The sequence below is a fragment of the Cebidichthys violaceus genome, unplaced genomic scaffold (assembly GCF_023349555.1).
Source record: "Cebidichthys violaceus isolate CVI_PGR_0920_01 unplaced genomic scaffold, fCebVio1.0.p SCAF_1, whole genome shotgun sequence".
Taxonomy (NCBI): Eukaryota; Metazoa; Chordata; class Actinopteri; order Perciformes; family Stichaeidae; genus Cebidichthys; species Cebidichthys violaceus.
The window spans coordinates 12,816,688-12,836,088 of NW_027176262.1; the positions used below are offsets into that span (position 1 = coordinate 12,816,688).

Consider the following 19,401-nt stretch of genomic DNA (forward strand, 5'->3'; position numbering starts at 1 on the left):
TTATATTATTAAAGGTTAAATGTCAACAACAAACGTAACCTACAAGACAACAAATGAAAAGATAAATAAGCTGTGGTTAAAAACTAACTCAACTTAACTTTTCTTTGATTCCAATGCGTTTATTTATCGTCAGTCGCACGATGGCGCTGAATCAATTCTGCTCACCTTTTTCACAGCATCGTGCTTTCCGGGAGACTCTTCCGGGTTTTTGTCGTTGACCAATGGTGTGAGAGTTCAGAGTGCACGCACAGGTCGTGTTGTGCTTTTAACTTGTATTTCGTTTCGTTAGCTGGAAGGCACGTAATGTGATGGCTTTCTTGAGTTTATTCATGAGACGGCAGTTGCCGCCGGCCGTGTGCCACTTCGCCCGGACAGTGACGCGGGTCCGTCCCCCCGCAGCCCCGCTGAGGAGGCTGCACGGTTCGTCCCGACTGCGGCTCGGAGAGAAGGACCCGTGGGGGAAGATCCGGGGGCCGGAGCAGCAGCAGTACCAGCTCACAGACCTCGACAAGGCGGACGCTTTGGTAGGGAAATGTTGGAACGATATATTCAGTTAATGGTGGAGTGAGCTTTTTAAACTGTGGAATAATCACAGCTGCTTTTACTTTCGTTACTCCTTTCCTGTTGAGAATTGGTATCACAGTCACTGTACATCCACAATATATACGTTTCTTATAATACAACTTGCAACATTGATTAAATTAGAGGTTGGTGTTCTTAATAATATTCTCAATTTTTTGCAGATGCTGAGAAAGTCCCACGAGACAGGTAACCTGACAAAAGTCATGCTGGATCTGTGTCCCTGAACCTCGTACATCGACGTTGATCACGTAAATGCATCATTTTGCAGTTGCTTTGTAGGTGTGGTATACTTACAAGAGTGTCAAAGCAACTCCTTAAGCGCTAAAGCTTTAGAGTATGTTGCCTTTCTGACAGTGTGTCTTTAGTAGTTCTGTTGAGCAATTTACACCACAATTACCTTTTATCTTATCAGATTTATTAGTAGTAGAGATTGGTGACATGATTTAAGTCCCTGCATAACTCCACCCAGTGAGGTCCTGAACAGAAATCAAATAGTGGGCTTTAAAAACAAACTAGGTTTGTGCTAAAGTGCTTGACAACAGACATAATTAAGCAAAAAGATCACCATACACAGTGCATACATAAACACACAAACAAAAGTTGCACACACACGCATGCACATCAATGCAGAGTGCAAATCATGTCAAGAACTATAGGTAGTTGTATAAGTGTGCAGGGCCTTTAATTGACTGACTGCTTTTCAATCAATCAATCAATCAATCAATCAATCAATCAAATGTACTTGATATTAGGCCTGTAGTTAAAAAAAAAAAAAATAGAAATGTTCGAGATAACAGATATTCACTTTAATGACCCCATCTTTGCCTGAGATTTTGTTGTAAATACCACAACATTGACCTCAGGTTGCAGTTAATTTGGATGGGCACAAACCCAGCTGTCCAAATTATTTATTAAATTTGACAAAGATCATCCAAGAGCTGTCCCTCACATCAACATCTGCAATTTGCATCAATGTTTTGCAGCCGTTAGGAACTCCATTTCCTCTTTGCCGTACATTGTGGAATAGCATACAGCAACAGCATACTAAATACTGAATTAGGCGTTTGAGTATGTATACTGACGTCTTTGAGTGTACTTAATTTAGTCACTGTTGGTGTGAACACGCCTAACCTGCTTAGAAATATTATTGTCTGTATTATGACAGACACAGCTTCTTATCTAGGTATGCTTTTATTTTTTAGCATTTTTGCAAGTCTTAGAATAGTCCAACTTACTACAAGGTTTTGCTAAACAGAGGCAGCTGAGGGCAGTTATTCCATCATCGTATGCATGCAAACCGTGTGACTGATTCTGGCTCTCTGCACAGATTTCTGGTCTGGCCGTAATGTGTCTGCTGTTTATTTCTGGCTTTGACTGTTTTTGCAGGATTCCTCTCGTGGTTCAGGAACGGCCTGCTGGCGACCGGGATCGGAGTCATCGCATTTGTCCAGAGCGAAGTGGGACGAGAAGCAGGATATGGTACAGGCTCCAACCCACTGTTTAATGTCCAGCAGAGCTGCAAATCAGTACAATGTAGCAGAAGCACTATGGTAGTCATAACTGCCACTTGTGATTCTAGATGTATAACAAACTGTTACTGCTAATGTATTCAGAGTTAGTGGATTTAAGAAAATCAATGAATGGTTATGAAATAATACACATTTTATTTAACTATAGCATCTGCACCAATATACCTCAGCTCTTTTTATCCTAGAAATCAATCTAAGAGAACCTTGCAATAGATTTTATTTTTTGATTCATCAGGTGAATAATTTCACAAGAACTTCTCCAATTGACTGAAATCATGAGTTAATAAAGAGCTGATGTTCTTGATATCTAGTTGTAACCGACGTCATGATTACCTGAACAAAGATTATCTAAACCATTCAATAGTCATCGAGTTTGAGGCACAGTAATGTGTGAAAAACCATGAAAACTAAATTTGCCAGCTATGGTACTAAATTTAATCATGAACTTTACATTATTTAAGTCTGAATAAAAGTATTACATGCATTACAATTCTTGAAGATCATTCATGGGCACATCAGTAGAGATAAAGGCTTATGTACTTGTATTCTATTTAAATCATTTTGTAGATAAAATTCTATTGTATCTTTTACTTTCTCAGTTAAGAGATTATGGAGACGCAACCTGCCTCCCTCCAAGATCTAATTACAGTGAGAAAATGAATGGGATCTCTACAATTATTCCACGTCAATCTGTTTTTCCTCAGCCTTCTTTATCCTGGGCGGTGTGTGTGTGTCATTTGGCGGTGCCTCGTACATTGGCAGCCTTTTTGCCTTGCGGAGGATGATGCTGCTGTCTGTGCCAGCGCTGCTGCTCCAAAGCGCCGTGGTGGGCAGCGTCGCCCTCTTCTGGCTCTGTGCGGTGTCCCTCTACATCGGCCGCCTGGAGGTGGAGATCATCCACGATGGGGAGGAGGAGGATGAGGAGGAGGGGGGAGACGATGAGGAGTGCCGGGAGTGCCGCGAGAGGCGCGAACACCGGGGTTACCGTGGCTCCCACAGCGGCAGACATCACGGCAGGGAGGACAATGACAGCAAGGGGCCGAACAAGTAGACACCTTAGATGGAAACGGTGTGCGTGTGTTGCTTTGATTCAAGGCTCCCTTATAGTGTGAGCGTGTGTGTGCGCAAGCAAGCACGCAGCCTACATATCCATATGTAGACTGTGTGACTCCATAAAGATACAGACTTATTGTTCACCGTTATGTTGATGTAAAGATTATTGTTCCGGTGAACAAAGACTTTAAGACCTTTTGCTCAGAAACATTTTGGTAGTTGGACTACCTTGACTTCTGGGGAATAGCTTCTGGTCTTTTTTTGTTGTTGCAAGATTTCTTCTAATTTGATATTCAACGCTGCTTCACTTGCGTTATCAATCGGTCGGAAAAATGTATTGACTTGTTACTTGCAACGTCGGGCACAGTGCAAAGATTCACTGAGAACGTATATCTGTTAATATAAGTTTAGTTTTCACTGCATTGTTACTCAGCCAATTGCTGTTGGATGCCATTTGTCTTATCTTGTTTGACATGATTTACTCCGACTACTTGAAGTTTTTATACAAGTCTTGAAATAAAACAAGCTGGTTGTGATATGCTGTGAGATCTAGAAAGAAGGATCATTCTATGTGCATGTTTCAGGTCTGTCTTTATCAATGAGGGCTTACAAAGATTTTAGTTTTTACAGAGGCTACCCTGTTAAGTAAGTTTTTTTTATTGTTTTTTTTAAGGGTAATCGCACTTTTGTCAGTTTGTTATCATTGTGACTAGATTTTTAAAAACAAAATCTATTTTTCACAGTTTATTCTGTGGCTATATATTTGGCTTTGTACAGTACCTAAATGTAACCATAAACCATTTTGAGTGAATTTCACACTATAATTGCTGTTTAAATGGATGTAAAGAATGGGTCTGAATTGATGATGCAGAGTTTGTGTGGAGAAATTGGGTTTACTTTTGTTTCTCTTATGTACATAGAATAATGAAGCGAGGAGAAATCTACGCTGACACAGGGTCAAAACTTCAGAGTCTGCATACTTTGCTTTCACATTTAAATAGACTTGTGCTTCCACATCTGTGGGTCAAGATTCACCAGGTAGATGTGAGGGTTATGAGAGGATTAGCCAGAATAGAAAGACGCATGTCTGCTTCACAAAATAATGTTTATATTTTCACAACTAGTCTAAATATTAGCTTTTGTAAAATAAATTCTGGAGGATTGTACCACAGGTGTTGCAAGTAGACATAGTTTCATTTTAAAGTGCGACAGGGCCAAAAGGTTGGGAGTTATTTAAATGGCCTATTGTTTTTGGTCATTTGATTAATTTTAAATTAGTCAGGGAATATTCACCACTAAGGTGAAACCTGAATTATGACCCGGTTTTGATTATTTTAAGTTTTAATTAGATCGTGCATATTCCTGAATACCCGTGTTTAATAAAATGAAACCAAACTGACACAACTTTGGGGCCTTGTAGAATTCTTTTATTAGATAATGACGTTTCCATTTACAGCGGAATGTGTTCACTGTACATGAAGGGGAGTTTGGAGTTGGTTGCAGAAATACACAGCATTCATAAACTATTCAGGAGCCTTCACCTGTTTTGTTCTAAAATATATATATATTTTATTTTATTTATTTATTTATTTCTGCCCTCATAAACACTGAAGAAAACAGGATTTTAAGTTTTGCATTTATATTAAAAACCAAAAAAGGGGACATTTTCTTCGTGTATTTAGACCCTTAACTCAGTTGAAGTACCATGACAGTGATAACAGCCTCGAGCTTTGCATACCTGGATTTGGGGACTTTCTTCTCTGCAGATCCTCTCGAGCGCTGTCGGGTTGGATGAGGACCGTTGGTGGACAGTCATATTCAGGTCTCTCCAGAGATGTTCGATTGGGTTCAAGTTCAGGCTCTGGCTGGACCACTTTAGGAAATGTTGGACGGTGAACCTTCAGCCCAGTCCTCCGGTCCTGGACCAATAGACCAAGTTTTCATTGAGGTTATCTGTAATTCGTAAACAGCCCCACGGATGGATGGATGGATGAACGGTGCTTGGTTTCCTCCGGACATGTTCCAGTTTGGATTCATTAGACCAGAGAATCTTGTTTCTCATAGTCTGTGAGTCCTTTAGGTGCTTTCATTGTGTGTCTTTGACTAAGGTAAGACTACCGTCTGGTCACTCTGCCATAAAGCCCAGATTGGTGGAGAGTTGCAGTGATGCCCTTCACCCCTGACTGCTCAGTTTGACCAGGCAGCCAGCTCTCAGAGTCCTGGTTGTTATAAACTTCTACCATTTAAGAATTGTGGATGCCACTGTGGTCTTGGAAACCTTCAATGCTGCAGAAATGTCCTTGTACCCTTCCCAAGATGATCTATGCCTCCACACAATCCTGTCTCTGAGCTCTGCAACCAGATTCTTTGACCTCATGTGTGCCTTTCCATTCAATCAATCTATGTCCAATCAACTGAATTAACCACAGGTGGACTTCAAGATCAAGAGGAATGGGAGGCACTGACACTAAATGGTGTGAAATAGAAACACTTGATTTCTTTCCATTTGCACAGGTACAGTACAGTACAGGTGCACTGGAAATCTTGTACATATCTCTCAGTCAGCTTTATATAAAAAAAAATGCAGAGAAAGGCAGTTAAGAAGAGCAGCATTGAAAATGTGTGGACAAAATGTGGACACATCTCTTTCCTAGATCTTTAAAATAAATAAATCAAAAACCCTCATTTGCACAGATAAAGACCTCTACTTGAAACCCATATTTCATAAGGAATTGTATAATAAGCTGCTCATCTGCATGAACTGTATGAACTGTTATATGAAGTGAGCTGAGCAGCATGTGGCTGCTGTGTGTGTGTGTGTGTGTGTGTGTGTGTGTGTGTGTGTGTGTGGCTGCTGTGTGTGTGTGTGTGTGTGTGTGTGTGTGTGTGTGTGTGTGTGTGTGTGTGTGTGGGAGTGTTGGTGATGAGGGGGCTTTGTCTGTGATAACTATCACTGACTGGGTTAGGGCGAAAGGTCTGTGATATCTTGCGGCCATCGACACACAGTGTTGCTGTTGAGACTCACCTCAGAGTCACCCTCTCTTCCTCTCCTCCTCTCTCCTTTGCTCTCACTCTCCTCTCCTCCCACCTCCCCTTCGCCAATTCCCAGGGCGTTCCAATGCAGTTGTGTTTCACATGCAGGGTGTGTCTAGATGGCTGCTGCAGTGTGACCAGCACCCTACCTCCTCTCCTCGAGGCCCCTCTCCTCCCTCCTCTACTCTCTCACTCAGATCCTCTTCTACCCTTTCGCCCTCGAGTCCTTACTTTCTGGACTCCTCCTCACGTTCGCTTCTCCTCCCCTCCCTCCCTCCTCTCTCCGCTCCTCTCCTCGTCTCTCCTCCGTGGCTGCATCTGACTGCACAGGTCTGTTTGGCATGCAGGAGGCTCCTGAGGCCTGGCGCGTCTAAAGGGCAGGGCGCCCAGAGGCAGGAGACGCGCCCTCACTGACAAACACCATCCACCCCAGAACCCGAGCCTCAGAAACCACAACAGCAGCCGCAGCTCCAAGTCCAGGTCGAACCTCATACATCTCTAAACCTCAACTGCACATCCACACTCCCAGCCCTGGAAGTAGGAGCCATAACCTCTGCTTATTTTGAGATGAGATTGCTCATCTGCTCTCAGGTGTTAAATGCCACACCTATGGATCAAAGCATCTGCTTTGAGACCTGCATTAAGTATGGATTTGGCCTTCTCCTGGCTGAGAGGAGAAAGAGGAGATTGTTGGGAAACATTGACAAAAAAAGTAGAGATAGCAGAGGAAGGATGGAGGAAAGACAGAGTTGTGGAGATGTAGTAAACCCATGTCAGGTGGAAGCTGTCTGGGTGTCTCCCTCCATCCCTCACTCTATTATTTCGACCCATATTTTTACTCTTTCAAATGCATTTACATGTGCTAAGGTATTTCCCCCGGGAGCGCGACTCCAATTCAGGGGGTAAGATAAGCCATCAAAGTCCGTGACAGAGAGGGCATATGGGTGACTCAATGACAGGCTGAGTAGAAGACAGTCAGGAGAGCTGCCGTGACTTGTGACCACACACAAACACACACACACACACACACACACACACACACACACACACACACGTGCACATTGACACAAATAGTGCACTGTACAAGCCGCACCTTAACTTTGCTTTATAAAGACTGTACTCCACAGAAAAGAGGATATAAAGACAAAACCAGAGGTTCTTGTGCAGCTCTGTCCCAGCACATCAGCGCACACACACACGCACACACTTATACAGTACATACGGTTTTGCACGTACAATGGCATTTTCTCCCCAACAACTGCTCTTGTTTAGTATGCGCTTCCTTTGGTCTTGAGGAGGAATGATCCTCACTCTAATGAACTAGGGCCTGCCACTTGAATGTAAAACAGGATTTAACCCGTCTTCAATGTCAGAGCCCCTCCCTGGGGCTGCTTCAGACAACACACACACACTCGCAAATTCATGGAGATGCACACACGCACAGACACACAAGCAAACCACCAATGTACACACACACACACACATACGCACACACAGACACACACACGGTGATGCATGCCCGCATATAGTCTCTCATAAGTGAAATACTCTCCATGTACTCGCTTCTTTCTTGATCGTTTCAGACGAGTTTGAGTCTTTGTTAAATCCAACACACTCGAGCAACGTCCTGCTTCATGCCAGGGTTGCTCTCACCTGCTCCACATGTTACTTTTTTTAATAAAGGATCAATATTATTGTGTTTTATTGTGTTGGTAATTGAGGATCGCTACATAACTACTTGCAGTGACATCTTTTATATTTATTCTACCACGGATTTGTCTCATGTGTTTGTTATTCTTGGCTGTGTGTTGTATGTGAATTTATGTTAGTATTACAGGTATAGTGAAAGGCTATATATAAATGTCCGTTATATGCCATCAAAGAATGAAATATTGATGTGTTGTGAATGAGATGCGCGTTAGCAGCGGACATTAAGACTAACAAATCTACTGTATGCAAATGTAGAGTAGAACAACCTTATTTACCTTAAAATATGTGTCCCACAGCCACATGATCTATTTGAATCACACGTGAAGCCTTAATTAACTGTCATGCCATTTCATGTATCTTAATTGCTGAGTTTATGTGCTGCGCAGATGCAAGAAAGAAACAACAAAGCCTTGAGTTGTGCTCCTCTACTGGAATATTTTATTGTTATCGTCATCTGTATCACTGGTTTTCTTTTTACATTTGTTCATTTTATTTGATGAGTGGGTGGAATATTTACAAAGATGAGAGGATAATGTTAAATTCACAGTGATGGGCAAGGGGTTAGCTATTTAATTAAAGAAAAAAAAAAAACATACACACTTGGACAAGCATACACCATACACACAGGTTATACCATTAAACACCCGAGAATATGTGCGCTCACACATGTGACAGCTACAGTATGGGTGCGTAGTGCAGGTCGGATCTGAACGATTAGAAATGTGTTTTCTTTTTTGAGACCTCAAATCAGACAGTCGACCATAATCTCAATTTGATAGCAAAACAAAAATAACTTATATATGTCTGGCTTTATGTCCTCATTTTAAAGACTTGGTTTTCAACAGATTTTATAAAATACGTGTATTTTGATAACATCGTAGATCAGTTTGAAGGACCTTATTCCAAAGTGCTAGAAAGCTATCTGATGTTTACTTCTGAGAATGTTGATTATTATTGTATTATTTTCACCATTTTTCAAAAATGCATTTAACTGTATTGAAACCAACATTTTGTCCAAAAGAGTCCCATTTGTAAAATATAACATTTTGGATTTTTAGACAACCACTAAATTGTTTGTAACTCACTTCAGTTCAAATGCACTGTTGAAAAACATCCGAACTGTAATATATATATTTCTTTCTTCAAAAAAGTGGTTTGTTTCTGTTTGTCTTTTTCAGTCCTGAAAGAAATTCCAATCAATCAGTGAGAAACTGAAATTTAAAGTGTATATTCCCACTTTTAATTTTAAACTTTAAAGTTGACTAAATTGAACTGACACCATTATCAGAATAATTCTGTTTATTTTTATTGACCTCTAATGGTCGCCTTTTAATGACCACATTTGGTCTGTTTATTTATCTGCTTTTTTAAATGACCACATATCCCTTCCACTACACTGTGGCCAGGCTATGATATTAGTGACCACTCTTGCATTGTTTTCTGTTTTAACAGGATCACACAGTAAGTGTTAAGTGATGAAGTGCTTTGAGTTCACACCAGAACAAATTTCAGTAAGTGCTCAGTAAGACACAAAAAAACACTTGTGTTCAGCACCATTTCCCCTCCTAAAAACATTTTCAGAAATATATTTTTTCATAGAATAATAAAAAGGTATTTGGATCACATTGTACACCCAATAAAACAATGTTATTTGTCTGTCTAGACTCAATTTTCACATACTTCCATCTGTTTTATCTGGTGAAAAGAAATTCAATACAAACCTTAAAAACAAAAAACTAAAATATGGCTTTCATACACAAACACAACCGCAGCATCATACAGAATATACTATAATTAATACTCAGTTAAACAAATTGCTTTCCTATAATCAAACAACAGAAATTGCGTCCTGTCAGCATTGCATTTTCTTCCCTTATATATAATGGAATGTCTGGGACTACATTATTCATATTTTTGTCCCAACAGTGTGCTTTAAGTATGGCTGACTGATGAAGATGTTTTTATCATTTTCATTTTGAATCTCAATACAAAAACACCAGAGGGCTTTCTCCGTCTTTTTTAAGGGAAACCCTATAATCATATTCTCACCTGGATCCCAGTGTGAGAGATGATTTGTATAATACTGCAATAATAAAAATGTATATTCCAAAGTCGCTTTCATTCCTACAGACAAGTGTCCATCTCGCTCTACAGGCTTTAGGGTTAATTGGGTTAATTGGAGTGACAGTGAGGAGGATGTGAGCTGAGGGTCTTTATGGTTTTGTCTCTATATACAATATGGCTTCTCTGAGTGGAAGAGACACAGAAATCAACACAGTCATCTAGAGAAAAACACAGAGCAGAGTTCATTATTGTTGTAGAGACGGAAAGTCTTGAGGGACAACCAGTCAAAAGTTTCCATGTCCCGTTTTCTTTGAGAGTCACTGTCACTTGTCCACAATGGGCAGACACAATAATTCCCTATGGCAGCGACTTGTCACATATTTTAAATCGCAGTTATTCAACTCATTGTCCAATTAGTAATGTCCTTAGAGGCTTAATGTCCTGCCACTTCTGTCTCTCCTGCCCTTTTCAATGTCTCTCTTTCTGGTCTGTCACTCTGCTCCGTCTTTCATTTTTATCTTCTCCTCTCACCTCCTCCCGTCTGAGTCTCAGTCCTCCTCGGAGCCTGCAGCCCCCCTCAGTCCGTTCATACAGAAGGGCAGGCCGGAGGAGAAAGGGCTGTCAGACGGGGAGAAACCACTGAAGGGTGGCAAGCCGGCCAACCGCTGTAGGTGGGGAAAGAAGGCTGGCGGGGGTCCCTTGTGGTGGTCCGAGCGTAGCTGCAGGCCATCGCTGTGTTCTATGCCGTGGTGGTGAGAGGGGGGCAGCTCAGGTGGAGCGTAACGGATAGTGCTGGGAGCGTAGAGGCTCTGAGGGCCCTGCGGGCCGAGGGCAAGGGGGTGGAAGAGGACCCGCCCCGCTGCGCCGCCTACAGCCAGTCTCTGGAGCAGCTCAAAGTCAGGAGTGCTACCTGTACCACCACTGCTCCGAGTGACCAACCCTGACACAACCCTGTCCTCACGGGGCAACGGGGAGGACACGGACATGGCGGGAGAAAGAGCAGGGGAAGGAGGAGTGAACAACCCTTTTGGGGGGGCGTCACTGCTGGAAGAAGAGTCAGGGATTGGAGTGGTGGGGCTGTCGCCATTGAGGCTGCTGGAGGGTGTGTGTGCATGCGAGGGTTGAGTGGTGTGTGTGTGGGAGGTGCCGGTCTGTGTGTGTGACCCCCAACGCCCCCCCGTGGTCAGGGCTTCATGTTCAGTCTTGATGCTGGGGCTGCCAGGCAGGGGAGACGGGGTCACTACGCTTTTCAGTTGCTGGATCACAGCCCGGCCGTTGTGTACCCTGCTCCCCCTCTCCCCTCTAGTGGGGGTGTCTCCTCCCCTACTCTGTTTACCACCTCCACCGTCTTCCTGTTTCAGTCTGTCACTGTTTCCCCCCTGGTCCCACTCTGTTTCTTCCTCGTCCTCCCCCTCGCTTTCGCTCGCCAGGTCAGAGGAGGCCGATACACTCTCCTCTGCGTGACGGAGCTCCTCCAGTCTGCGGCGGGTTTCGGGAGGAGCACCCTCGGGGTCAGACCTCAGCAGGCGCTTCCTCCTGTCCTCTGATTGGATGGCAGCGGTGGTAAATTTCTCTCTGCCTTTAGTGTCGGGGTCACTCTTCCCCACAGAGTTCTTCACGGGTTGCAAGCCTGAGGAGGAAGGATGATAAAAAAGAGGCATAAGAAGGTGTTTATGTGTGTCAGTGGGCATCATGGGAAGGTACTAATGTGTGTGTGTGTAGCATCCTACCTCGGGCCTGCGGGGAACTGTCGGTGGGGGACGAGCTAACTCGAAGTCGCTCTGCTCTTACATTCTCTGGTAGCTGCAGTATATCCAGGGGAGTGTCGGGCAACTCTGTTCGACTGGAATGATGGATGATATTAGAAATAGAGATAGTTAGATAGACGGATAGACAGACAGACTATGAAAATTTAAAAGGAGAAAGGGAGGGAGAAAAGGTGCACGTATACACCAATGATCATCCACCACTTAAAAGCCACTTAAAGCAAAAAAAAAAACCCACTATTGCTGTGCTGATTTAAGTGAATACTTAGAGATGGAAACAACATATAATCTGCCTAATAACAACCTCCAATAGCCAAACTGCCCCTTGTAACCTCCACCTAGCACATCAACCCAATTCTCTAAACAACAGCCCTTATCACACAATACACAAGCACCGACACGCAAAACCGACAGATACACCGCCCTTCAAGACACACACACAGAGACACACACACACACAGGGCCCCACTCAGCAGCCCACCTATACACAACTAAGCTCAGACAAGGAGGAGGCTGTTGGAGAAGTTAATGAGCTCTTGTAATTACAGCACTAATTAACTAAAACACCATTCAGCCCCAAAATTCTGACATCCATTTGTTGTAATTATATAGCTTCAGTCCAATTAGCATTGAAATTCAGCCTACTCCTCTTGTTTTTGTCTCTGCTGTTGTGCACACATTTTTATTATATATGTGCGTGTGTACAATGTGTGCATGTATCTTCCAAATGTGTGTTTGCGTCAGTGTCTGGGTGAATATGTGTGTGTATACAAGAGGGAAATAAGGGGAAAGCCTATTTTGTCAAGGTTACTGCAGTTGTTGAGCCTGTTGAGTGAATAAATAAAGCTGTAAACAAAAATAATACTACATTTAAATTGTAATTTGAACAGAAACAAAGGTGCAGAGTCTTAGAATTTCCTGAATCAAAGCCTCCTTATAAGATCATGCCTGCCAATTCAGAGTAATGACATTAAATAGTGAGTAAGTAATGCTAAATTGCTGTTTACAGACTCTGCAGAGTAGTGACTTTTACTTAAAACTATTTTAACAGAACTCTGTAAAAAAATAAATAAATCAATAAAAGACTAACAAAAAAAGAAAGTGAATATATATAATATATAAACTCAGTTCATACCAGCAGTCCTGGAGCACAGGTTGTGGTTGTACTGACCTCAGAATGTAGTTGACCCAGATGACGTTGCGTTCATGGGGGGCTTTGTGGTTGATGGAGACAGTGGCACTGGACTGGATCCACAGGTAGCCTCCTCTCCTCTGGAGCCAACGGTAGTAACCGGTCACCACCTGGCCTTTCCTTAACACTGAGTGGAGATGGACGGAAGATGGAAAGATAGGATGCAAAACAGGACACATGGAAGAAGGAGAGAAGGACAGGGAAGGACAGGGGAAGAAGCAAGTTATTGGTTTGGCAGTTCATGATGATGGCAGCAGAGGGCGCCTATCACAACAGGACAGAATGAGATTTCAACCGGCCCTCTTTCGCAAGTTCAGACACTGTGTAGAATAAGGGGGGTGGGGATGAATTACATATACTACACATGCATATAGATTTGACTCACAGTCCTCATGACTCTGCCGGAGGTTTTCCAGGTCTTCTACATGTATGAAGTGGTAACAGGTGTGTCCCACCACCTCTGCTGGGGTCAGATCCATATACTCTGAGATCCTGTAAAGTCATGCAACACAAAATACACTCATTTGTATGTATTCAATGTCCATACCACTTAACCTCAACACACGGAGAAAAAAACCCTACCTGTTCTCACAATATGTGACCTGTAGGTCCATGTTCACTCGGAAGACAAACATTTGGCTCTCCATGCGGACTTCATTAAGTGTGGAGGGCGGGAGGGTGTGTGCCAGTGCAACCAAACCTATCGGTCGACGCACTGAGCGTGTGGAGCCCGGCACAAGTGCAGGGCGGCAGCGGATCCGTCCTGTCACATGGATTACCTGACAAACAGAAGTATGTACTCGTTTCACAGGACATTTTTTCATTGCTAGACCTTACACAATCCAGGATATAGAAAATAACAATAAAAAGCAATATTCAAAGGTAAAGAATGCAGCAGCACAGGCATTACTGCAGTGAGTGCAATAAACTGACTGACTGAATGTGCAGCGTTCCAGTGTAAAATAAGGTCACAACCATAAAACACACTGAAAACGACCAACTTGACAGAGCTATGAAACACTCGACCTGTAAAATGACAAGACTCTTCTTGTTATTTTACCATTCCAAGAACAAGCAGGTAAATAGGAATAATACAAGGCATTTTTTGAAATTATGAGAAATGATTTTCTCTGTACCTTGTATCCAGAAGACTTAACATGCAGGCCTCTTTTGGTGAGCGTGGACTTCATGCGGATGAAGTAGCCGCGGTCGGGAGGCTCATCAGCAGGAGAATGAGGACTAGACGGAGCTGTTGAGGATGACAGAAGACGTAAAACTATAAAACACATCCATCCTACAGGATTTGTCATAAATTAAATAATTTTTGTTTTAGTTGTTTTGATGATGTAAAATGTCTTTTATGTATTTTAGTTTTGTAGATTGAAAGTACCGGGTTCAGGGGTACCAGCCAGGGATGAGGTGGATGCGGAGCTGGAAGCACTCTCGGGGCCCGTGTGACAGCCGGCCTCAGCCCTCAGATGCGGCCTGATTCCCAGCCGCTCGGCCATCTCCACGTGGTCCGCCGGGTGGATGTAGTCAAACACACTGCTGCCGGTCAGCTCCACCTGAAGAGAAACACATACACTGATCAAAAACTGAAGCTTAGAGCACAAACGCCTGCACATGAGCGCCCACACACACACACACACACACACACACACACACACACAATCACACACAGGAAAAAATCAATATAAGTTATGGCAGGAAAATGAAAGCACTGCTCTGGGTTACAACTCAACAAGGAGTGTAGCGGTTGTAAGACATTCCCACGCACACACACACACACACACAGATACATTTAAGTCCAGTCTCAGAGGACCAAGTGACTACAGTATTACACAAATAAAACCAGGGGAGATAAAAATCAATTGTATTTGCTGATTAAAAACAGGTGAACTCCAAGTATCTCCAAAGGTCACATTACTATTCTTCTTATTCCCTGTGTCCCTCCCTTCTCCTTCATTCAGTAACAGTCTATCCCGGCAGGCATAAAGAGCAACGCAACAGCTCATACAGCTCTATATGATCCTATCATCATAATGCATCACAGTCGCATCTCTAATCATTTAAAAGTAATAATGGCGCTGCTCTTGCATGGCATCCATAAAAGCAGCACAATCGGAGCAGGCGTGATTCCATCTGAAGCTGTATACATGATTGTGTGTGTGTGTGTGTGTGTTTCTGTGTGTGTGTGAGAGAGAGAGAGAAAAAGTAATATGGGAGAGAGAGTATGCATGCTTACACACATGCATACAGTTTCTATTACATCTGTGAATGTGTGTGCGTCTGTGCATGTGCGTGCCAATACCATTCCATCTGATAAAGCCGTGGCTGCAGCAGCCTCACACCCTTGTCTGTAGGACACAGCCATTTATTACCGGATTAGAGCCATTTACTGCAGGCTTTATGGGAGCTTCAGCAGGCCCTCAAGGACATCACAGCCGGGGGAGAGGAAGGAGCGGGAACAGGGAAGGTGGGAGCAGAGGAATGAGGTGGACGATGAGTGAACGGAGAGGGGTGTAGATGGAGGAAACCCCAACGAGTGAGGGAGGATAAGTGAAGGGATAGAGGTTCTCCCCAGACATGCAGGGCTTAATCTCTTGAGGGATGTCCTGTTTTTTGGAAATTTACCACCAAACATATAATTAAATACTAGGATTTGATAAGCATATGGAATGATTTCCCTAAATACTGGAAAACCTACCTTTGCTACCTTTTGACATATGTACCTAAGCCAAAATATAAATCAGATTATTTCTTCTTTGTCCTTTATTTGATGGAGATAGCATTACAGAAATTAATCAAGTCAAGTGTGATTTTGAGTGACTCATAAAACCACATTAACTGATAAAGAGAGGCTCTTGTAGTAGCTCGCAATTTGCAAACACCTTGCTAACTTTTGAGTGATCGAGTCACATTGGAAAGATTTGATTTCCTTTTCACTTGTTACATTAGAGAAGATAAAGATACTCTTACTTCCGTTTCATTGACTTTAAAGTCAGCACCTGCAATAAGACATTTATTTTGGCCACAAAGGTTATACACACAACATTGACATATCTTTCAAGTTGTAACTTGTTAGCAAAGAGTTGCTTATTTTAAACAGTAGTTTACGGAGCAACGTTATCATTCATTTTGATTTGTGTGTCTGGCCAGCTGGTGAATCTTAGTCCAATATTCAATCTCCTTTTAGCTCTATTTTCGGTCTCTACCAACTCCTGAGGGATATATATATATCAGGCTATTTAGCTGGAAAATATTCCACTGTGTTCACCTGCTAGTTGCTAAATGTGTCTATATGCTGTTTGGTACTGAGCAGGTAGTGTATAGTGGGTTTTTGTAACTTTGTCATTGAATAACAGCTGACTGCTGCCGCCGAAAACAACGCTAGCAGAGCGGTGAGAGAGAACCAAAACAGTAGAGTTGCAGCCGGATAGCTAAACAATGAGCTGAAACTCTATACAACTCTGTAATGTCGAGATGAGCTACAGATTCAATTGATAAATAATTACTGTTGTAAAAATAGTGTCTTAGTTATCTATAACTAATAATAAAGGGCACCATGTGTTTTCAGGTTCTGTCATATTAACATTAATTACAATTAATTGTAATTTGTCATTAATTAATAACAATAATTTTTCACCATCTTGTGCTGTTTTGTGTTTTTTTTTCTTGCTGTTTGCAGACCAGCAGATGATAGTGATTTGAGTTCATTACTGCCTCTTAAAAAAATGCCTTTCCTGTTTCACACTTGCCCAAGGAAGATCTTGTATAGATCAAAACGTTGCTTTGAAAAGAAAAAAAGGACAAATAAACTATTTATTTGGAGCCTAATAGTCTAGAACTCTTTTGTGCTCTGCAGCTAAGTAGTTTTTTGTTGTCTTGCACCTGAGTATCTTTGTCTGGATGTGCGCACACTTGGTCCCTCTTCCATAATGTTTATGGTCCTAAAAAATATCCTGTGTATTAAAACGGTTACATGGAAAGCTTCACAACAACCTCCCCGAGTATTTTTTTTCTCTCTTTCTGATTCCTCTTCTCTTCATTATGCAGATAAAACGTCAGCAGTATAATTACTAGGTGCTGGATTTTTCTGCCGCATTACTTTTGATTCTGACATCAAAACTGACTCGTTCATTAATGTTTAAAATTCAAATAGGAGTTTGCATCTAAGTATTAAGAGGCTGGGTATCTGACAAGTAAGTGAACTGGGGTTTGGTTTGTGAAACTCTGGATGAACAATGCTTTAAGCATATTTATTACAGATTATATCAAGATATGTCTGACTGTCTGTGGTCAAGGTGTGTTTTATGAATAGCGATTCCACTGCAAAAGGAGTTCTTGTCATTGTTTAAACAAGGACTAAATTTACCTCTGCTCAGAACACTGGACCAGCCATCTGAAAGAGACACAATCCCCTGGCCCTGTGGTATTGGAAAACAAGGTAGAGAGACAAACAGGTCCTTATGGGCTTTAACGGGCTTAAGACCTATCCGAATAATATCACTCCATCACAGGCAGGAGGGAGGGATTGAAAAAAGATCAGACAGAAATGAGAAGATGAGAAAGAGACGGAGCGATTGAGAGGATGAGTCAGGCTCAGACATAAAAACAGGTATAGAATGTGGCGCGAAGGGAAGACGTGAGGAGAGACCGAGATCATTCAAATCTCTCTGAGTGTGTGTGTGTGTGTGTTTGTGCGTATGCAAGCACACGGCGCGCCTCTGTTTCCCTGCGTATGTGACTAGACTGTCTGTTTTTGTGTCTCCACGCGTCATTGTGTGTCATTGTTTGTGTGAGTAGTTGTCTGTCAGTGCACCTGCGTGAACCTGCTTGTGTGTGTGTGTGTGTATGTGTGCAGAGTGCAGACATGCACGTGCATGTACGTATGGCAGTGTGGTGGGGGTGAAGGGGGAGGAGGAGGGCAGCAAGCAGGGGAAGGAGAGACATGATATAAATAATAGCAGGGGGCTTTAATATGTATGAGGCATCCGGGCAGTGGTCCACAACACACTCTCAGCCCTCAGCCCTCACTGACTGATGGGAGAGGAGAGAGGGAGGGAGGGTTGGAGAAGGGGGTGGGGGAGCGGGGGCTGCATACTAACCATTCCCGGATCAATTCTCTCCTCCCTTAATCCACCATCCTTCCTCCCTTCTCTTTACCCCATTTATCCCTTTTCTTTCTTCTCCCGGCCCCTTCTCTTACTTCTCCATCCTTTTCATCTCTCCTCCCTCCAATTCTTCATCTGCTCCAGCCTTTGTCTCCTCTTCTTCAACTCCATCTATCCATCTCTTTCCTCCTCTACCTCCTTAGCTCCCCCTCCCCTCTTCTGCTTTGTGGCATTCCCAGGTTTTATCCCTGATGTGCTTCCGGCCTGGAGACCCGGTGAGAAGAAAAATGATACCTGCAGGCGCCAGGGGAGTGGGCGGCAGGCTGTGCCCTTGGTCAAGGTGCCTGACCTGGGCTAAGCCGGCTAAGCAACCCCCCTGTCAGGGGAGAAGCCCAGGGTTTAAGCCAGGGCAGAGGGGTCAGACAGGGGGACAGGAGACGGCAGGGCAGGGGCGGTCCACAGGGGCGACATGCCCTCTAAAACAAACCACCAGTTACACTTTTTCACTCAGAACATCATTTGTTTGTCTGTCCTTCCTCCCTCCCCTGTGTCCGACTCCACTCTCCAACAAAGTGTTTTTGTCCTCTCCCTCCCACCTTTCCTTTCTCTCTTTTTGTATATTTTTTCTTTCTCGTCTTAGGTGTCTATAAACAGACTATATCCTCCCTCTCATGTATCCCCCTAACTCATCTCAACTTCTATCTGCCCTTTCTGGCTGTCTCTCTTTCTCATCATAAACCCCCCCGCCCGCTCTCATCTTTTCAGGAAGGTAAACGTGGCGTTGTATGTTCAAGGTTTTGAACATAATCTTCGATCATAAATAATTTCATTAGAATGCTGATGGTTCAGGCCCTGTTTGAGTAGATGTGATGGGTTAGGCCATCTGCTCAGCTGATAAGAACAGCTCTGTTTTATTAGCATCTCCACCAAAGCCTCGGCTGTCTTGTTTACCTAGGCAATCCCAAGGCGAATTTCATTCCTTCTGCACATTTAAACTCTATTTACACACTCAGACTCTCTCTCTCCTCTTTACCACTGTCTCTCATTCTCGCCCCCATTCCACTCCTTTGTTTTCCTTCTCTCTCATAATTGTCTGTCTGGTTCTCTATGTTTCCGTCCCTATCTTCTTTTTTTTGTTCCGTATTCAGACTTCCAACACTCTATCTTCCTTATGCATTTGTCTTTGCAAAATAAAGACCCAAGAAACTCCATGGCAGGTGCACACAAACAACTCTCGTCCTGGTCGCTCTATTCAAAACAGGACGGGTTTGTATTTTTTCTCAAGTCATGTATAATACAAACTTGCATGCCCATATGTACATTAAACAAGTTTTTATCGTCTCCATACTGGCTGTGAA

At 43.0% G+C, this 19,401-nt stretch overlaps 2 protein-coding genes across 2 annotated transcripts in view; one reads left to right on the top strand and one right to left on the bottom strand.

Annotated features, from left to right (window-relative positions):
* The first annotated feature begins 210 nt into the window (after positions 1 to 210).
* On the top strand, positions 211 to 4,568 carry tmem160 (transmembrane protein 160). Its single transcript, XM_068711227.1, has 4 exons — positions 211 to 524; positions 744 to 768; positions 1,969 to 2,061; positions 2,816 to 4,568. Exons 1-4 carry the CDS (start codon positions 309 to 311, stop codon positions 3,160 to 3,162), a joined length of 681 nt encoding a protein of 226 aa, XP_068567328.1. The 5' UTR covers positions 211 to 308; the 3' UTR covers positions 3,163 to 4,568.
* A 3,754-nt stretch (positions 4,569 to 8,322) lies between these two features.
* The window catches only part of npas1 (neuronal PAS domain protein 1), a 36,587-nt gene continuing 25,508 nt past the window's right edge, over positions 8,323 to 19,401 (bottom strand). Inside the window, exons 7-13 of the mRNA XM_068711241.1 lie at positions 14,320 to 14,494; positions 14,066 to 14,178; positions 13,512 to 13,708; positions 13,315 to 13,421; positions 12,909 to 13,056; positions 11,702 to 11,814; positions 8,323 to 11,601 (exon numbers count right to left, since the gene is read on the bottom strand). Coding sequence (XP_068567342.1) covers positions 10,520 to 11,601; positions 11,702 to 11,814; positions 12,909 to 13,056; positions 13,315 to 13,421; positions 13,512 to 13,708; positions 14,066 to 14,178; positions 14,320 to 14,494 — 1,935 coding nt within the window. The 3' untranslated portion in view covers positions 8,323 to 10,519. The remainder of the gene's footprint in view (positions 11,602 to 11,701; positions 11,815 to 12,908; positions 13,057 to 13,314; positions 13,422 to 13,511; positions 13,709 to 14,065; positions 14,179 to 14,319; positions 14,495 to 19,401) is intronic.